This window comes from Haliotis rubra, unplaced genomic scaffold (assembly GCF_003918875.1).
Source record: "Haliotis rubra isolate DU_JTF1 unplaced genomic scaffold, ASM391887v1 Scf980, whole genome shotgun sequence".
Taxonomy (NCBI): domain Eukaryota; kingdom Metazoa; phylum Mollusca; class Gastropoda; order Lepetellida; family Haliotidae; genus Haliotis; species Haliotis rubra.
Genome location: NW_025767724.1, coordinates 280,241 through 286,240, shown reverse-complemented (window position 1 = coordinate 286,240; position 6,000 = coordinate 280,241). Strand labels below are relative to the sequence as shown.

General features: G+C 40.7%; 1 protein-coding gene across 1 annotated transcript in view; it reads left to right on the top strand.

The window, feature by feature from the left end:
• The first annotated feature begins 833 nt into the window (after positions 1-833).
• Positions 834-6,000, top strand: part of LOC124265512 (atrial natriuretic peptide receptor 1-like) — a 255,099-nt gene continuing 249,932 nt past the window's right edge. Inside the window, exon 1 of the mRNA XM_046700296.1 lies at positions 834-3,173. Coding sequence (XP_046556252.1) covers positions 2,489-3,173 — 685 coding nt within the window. The 5' untranslated portion in view covers positions 834-2,488. The remainder of the gene's footprint in view (positions 3,174-6,000) is intronic.

Genomic DNA, 6,000 nt, shown 5'->3' with positions numbered 1-6,000 from the left:
ATGAGCCTTGTTTTTGTGACAACTTATGACAATCATCGTATTTCTGATTCAGAACGTACATAATCAAAGATATGTTTACTTCAAGTTCTAAACCTCCCCATTGTGCAATTTATGACAATCAAATTATCTGTTTCAACACGTAATAGAATATATATTTACTACATGTCATATACCGCAAAAACGCATCTCAGTGACAATTTATGGCAATCATATTATTTCAGTTTCAAAACGAACATAACCAAATATAAATTTATTTCGTGTACCATTAAGATAGTCCTTGACATTGTGACAATATATGACAATCAAATTATCTCTGTTTCAACACGTAATAGAATATATATTTACTTCATGTCATATACCGCAAAAATGCATCTCTGTGACAATTTATGGCAATCATATTATTTCAGTTTCAAAACGAACATAACCAAATACAAATATACCTCGTGTACCATTAAGATAGTCCTTGACATTGTGACAATTTATGAAAATCAAATTATCTCTGTTTCAAAACGTACAAAATCAAATATATATTAACTACATGTCCCATTCCGGACTTAATCCGGTCATCGGAAATGAGATCAGGCTCAAGCAAAGGTCACCAATGGCTATTTCGACAGTGTTAATTCCCGCAAGGATGCGCTTTCTGCTGCTGGTGATTGGTCCAAAGCCTCAGTAATTCGCTCAACTATTACCCTATTATACAAATAGGCGGCAAATGTCTCTGAATATCGCTTACACGCGATTCTTTCAATGCGCAGGCGCTGTAATTCATTCATGCAAGTCGGCAAACGTGAGACCATACTTACACAAAGGCCAGTCCGTGCTGACGGTACAGCGCTTCCGACACGGGAACGTTCTCTGGTGGCACAGCGAGTAGGGGATCCGAGAGTAGCAGCGCTCCTCACAGTGTACTTCGGACTCGCAGTCAGTACTCTAATTGATTGGCAATACATGGGATTCTGGGCAATCTTGGTGCCTAACGGAGTTCGGGCATGGTAACATTGTTTTCCATGGCCCTTTTGCTCGCTAATTGGCCGTACTGTCCAATTTAGAAACATTGTGTCCGGTTGGAAGGTAATGCTTGTGGAGTTAACGGGATCAGATATGAAGAAAAACGTCTTTTGATTGGAACTTTGATGTGTTTTGTGCTTGAATTCATAATTGGAGAGTTATCAGGATATTTTTCATTCGGGAGTAACTGGATATAGACTGAATTGCAAAACTCGCAATACATCAAAGAAGTAGCTATGAAAACTAAAGGAATCATTATTTCTTTAAGAACTTGTGAGAAAATTGAGAGGCGATTGTAGTTTGGTATTATTTCGTTTCAAATGTCACAAACAAGCTGAAAGTATAGCAAGACTGATATATTAGTTTTTTTCATTACCTTGCGAGTGTGATAAAATACCTAAACAAATGAATTAATATAATTGAAAAAAATTCAATTCCAGTTATTCACAATCTTAAAGTAAACTGTTAATGAAAGTAATTTAACATTTTATAATAATGAAATTTAAAAGTCACCTTAAATTTCTCAGGTAAAATGACGACCAAACCGTACGAATTGGAACGTATATTCCATTAATACAACTGAAACGGCACAAAAGCATATTCTCCAGAGAGAAGACAGGCTTCATATATTTTTTACTCGTGGTAACAAAACGTGATTTGTGTGTGAATTCCCTGGGAAATATTGTTTTTATGTGTGGTCAGATAGTGGATCTATACAAACAAACGTGGAGGCACTACACGAACCAGTCACTCTCTTCAAACATTACTCCCTTCTCGAAAACTAAACAGTGGTTGTAACAGAGCTCAGTCTCTCCCCGGAGAAGCTGCAGTGTATGTGCGTGACTAAATAGTGTTGAGAGTACTGATCCAGTGTGACCACTTACCTACACAGGTGAGTTGCCGACTGGTTGTGATTCGGCTTCAACAAGCTTTAAACGAACAGAGGATTAAATCAGAGAGACTGCGACGATTGTCAACAGCAGATGTGGAAGCATCTTCACAATGAGAGGAAGAGGTCCCGTTCTCCTGGATGAACGAAGGGTAATCACCCGTTATTGGAGTTTGCTCTACCTGGCCCTTGAGGGAATTGCTTGTATGTCAACATTCCGGGGAATGAGCACAACGTGTGTTACCTGTGATAATGCTATAAGTAGACATTGACACGGTGTGAGAAGTACATACAGCGGGGGATATGTATTAATCGATATATATCGATAAATTATTGAGACAACAGGTTGCTTGTCCGTTTTTTAATTATTTTTACGGTTGAAGGCTGACACAATATTGCTATGGAATTCATTGACTCGATATTCGATGTGATGGGATGCTGGTACAATGGGGTGATGTGACGAGGTTTACAAGTGGTAAAAAGGAAAGTGTTCATGTGTATGCTTAATGGTGACGAAGTCCGCCATCAAGAAGAGTTTTGTAGAGGATGAAAAACCGATGACCCACCTGTGACACTGAGAGGGTTGTGATGGTGCTGAATGCAACAGTCATGGCGATGTTGGTACTGCTGTTTCTGGTTGGGGCTTCAAGTTCGGATCCTCTTCCAATCAATGTTGCTGTCATTATCCCCCAGAAAGGCGACAGGCCCTTTTCACGCCACAAAGTATCCCCGGTTCTAGAACTAGCGAAAATCACCTTACAAAACAACGACGTTCTTGCCGACGTGAACATTTCCATGTACTACGGGGACTCAAAATGTACGGCCAAGGACGCCCCTATAGAGGCTTTCAACTTCTATATGAAGTCTCAGGTGAATGTGTTCCTGGGACCGGTCTGTGACTACAGTCTGGCCCCAGTGGCTCGATATGCTCCCTTCTGGAATCTACCCGTCATCACCCCTGGGGGGTTCGCACATGATTTCGGGGTGGAGAAAAGGGCGGAGTACCCGACCCTCACCCGGACAGGAGTCACCTTCAACTCCCTGGCACTGTCCACTCTTTCTATGATCGCTGGATACCAATGGAAGCGGATTAAAGTGATTTACGAAACAAACGGCCATTCGGACACTGCTCCGAAATTCTGTTTTTTGGCTGCTTCGGCGTTTGTGTTTTACAGCAAAGCTAGACGATTGGATAACGATTTCCACATATACCACCCCAAACTCCACAACATCGAGTCTCTGTTGAAGGATGAGATCGGCAACGTGTTTTCAGGTAGGTCAATTTTGCATTTAAAGGTGCATGGTCAAAGGCGCAAATATTCCCAATACAGTTTTAATGATATATAATGAATTTATATATTGCCTGTTTCCAAAACATATTTGCTCAACCGCGCTGAAAAGGAAAGTCTGAAAGACTATGTGAGGGTTTTGTGAACAGATGTTTAAAGGGGTTTTTAAAGAGCCTTTACAGTTGATTTCTCTGATATTGATTGTGAGGATGTAACCCCTTAACATTAAGCTCCAAATGCAACCATGTCCAAGTCGTTTCGATTTATGGCCATTATTTCCAAGGTGACTACAATCCCCTGACTCGATTTGGTCAACGCTGTTAAAATGCACTTGCCAAGACGTGTGATCCAAAGGAATTAATCCTATTGTTCATCTTGGAGGCTCAAGGACTTACTTCACCACTTACATCTGTACAATATGCAATGACCATGGACCTTTAACGTATTATAACCCAATGATTTATGTCACACACGTATAGCTTCAATTGATTTCTTCAGCATTATGTACTCGATTGATGGAAGACATAATACTATGTGTTTCAACAGAGTCTGTCTGAGATACCTGTCGGGTTCTGTGATGGATGGTTCAAATCCACGTCACTACAGCACCGTCATTGTTGTCGACACAAACGAAATCGTAACACGGCACCGCAATCAATTTCTCTTTGTATCGAATGTTAGCTTGATAATAAGAAAACAAGGATAATGTCCAATTTTCGTAAGTTTCACTTCCTCGAAGAGGCAATACATCTTCACATGGACCTGGTGTTTGTTTCACACATGGTGTGTGTTTCACTGTCTATTCCGTTATTAAGATCCGAGGGAGATGTGAACCAACGTCCAATTACACAGGAGTTTTTATCATCTTTCCAGTTCTTCCACTGTTCTTCGATAAATCCATACCTCGGTGAAAGCTTCTGTGTAACGTGTCTTCCTATTATACGGAAATTAGGTTTATTACAATCTGGTTAATTTCTATTCCGTGAAATTGCTGAAAGATGGAGGCATTTCGTGCTGTGGTCAATCATTTCATGGGGCATAGATAAGCCAGACGTCTAAGTCACGACAATTATTTGCTGGGAAAAGTTTGTCCCTGGGGCATACTTGGCCCAAAACTAATGACAGAACGCCACACTAAAATATCAGATATTGTAACTGGTCCCAAAGCTGAACACAAAACGCTGCTATACAATGTCAGATATTATACTTAGCCAAAAGCTTAATACCCAACGCTGCACTGGAATGCGAGATACAGTGCTTGGACCAAAAACTTAATACCCAACGCTGCACTACAATGCGAGATACAGTGCTTGGACCAAAAACTTGATACAAGACGCTGCACTACAATGCTAGATACGGTGCTTGGCTCAAAGGCCTAATACTAAACGCTGCACTAACATGTCAGATACGGTGCTTGGCCCTACGTTTGACATTATAATTGTTGGACATCAAACTGGGACCAAAATGTTTATACCGTATGAAAAAAAGAAGATCCTGCTCCAGGAAGAGAGCAATGTCACTGTCGCTATATGCCTGCGTGGACCATGCATCTAAATAAACCCTGATTCCGATATGAGGAGGCGAGCTATGTGGACAGGAGAAGAACCCTTGAAACTAAATGAACATGTAAATGTATAAGTATATGTACAGTTGCAGTTATGTGGCATTGAGCTGAAGAGCTGAACTGCTATTGTACTTGACAGTAACAATAGATAGAGAGCCAATGTCAGTTTTTACACATGAATGGAGAGCTAAAACGGACTGCTTGTTTTGCGTGGCACGACAACCGGATTTTACCCTGGTAAATGTGTGCTACGTTTTTGTGACGTGCTAGATGTCCAGTTTCAAACCACGCCTTGGGTTGTTTGTTTGTTTGTGTGTTTATCTTTAAACTCGTTAGGACGAGAAAGCCACATAAGAGTTGTATACTCCCAAGGGAGTTGAGATTGATAATGCGATGTGCCGTTGAGATTGACATCCAATGATCGAGGGAAAAATACCAGCGCCTTGAGCAAGCACTAGTGCGTGGATATGTGCGCTATATCAATATCCTATAATAATAACTCATTTCACTATTCACTTTATGAAGTCGGCCCGTTGACATATCTGATCCGATGATGGGTCTATATCATGAACATCAACACAAGATGTCAGAGTGCACTCAACGAACCAATTAAACTGTCCTAGCATTCAGTCCACCTAAGAAACCCCGTGCGACTAGAACTGATCGTTGTGAACCCAATATGACAATGAATCGCTACGCCAATTAGGAATGTACACTGTACGCTTCAGTAAACACTTTACTGATATACTGCTGCAATGCATTATTTATGACCGTCAGTATATATGTACATTTGCAGCTATTTCTGATTTCTATAGCAGGTAACTTATAGACTTGCATCTTTGGTTCCCATCCATAGTTGCTGAAGCAATAAGAAAATAATGATTTTTCCAATTGACATTGCATCTGCATTAGTAATACTCTCTGTAGGGGAAATCGAACTCACTTGTAACTTGCAAACCTCCTTTGTGACGCGTATCCTTTCTGAGACTACGTATAAACGGCATGAGAGGTTAGCTATAGTCATATATGATAGAAGGGTATTGTCTAACTTCTGTTGAGGAATGTCCAATAATCAACTTATATTTCGCATGAGCGATCCAATATCGGAAACGTCTGGTGGCAATTACTATTAAAAAAAGGGATTGGACGGTTCAGTGCACTGCATTTTGTTGTGCTGAGCTGCGTCCCCTTCTGGCGCCAGGATCCTGTGAACATGGGAACATGGATATTGTTCTATCTGCTCTCCC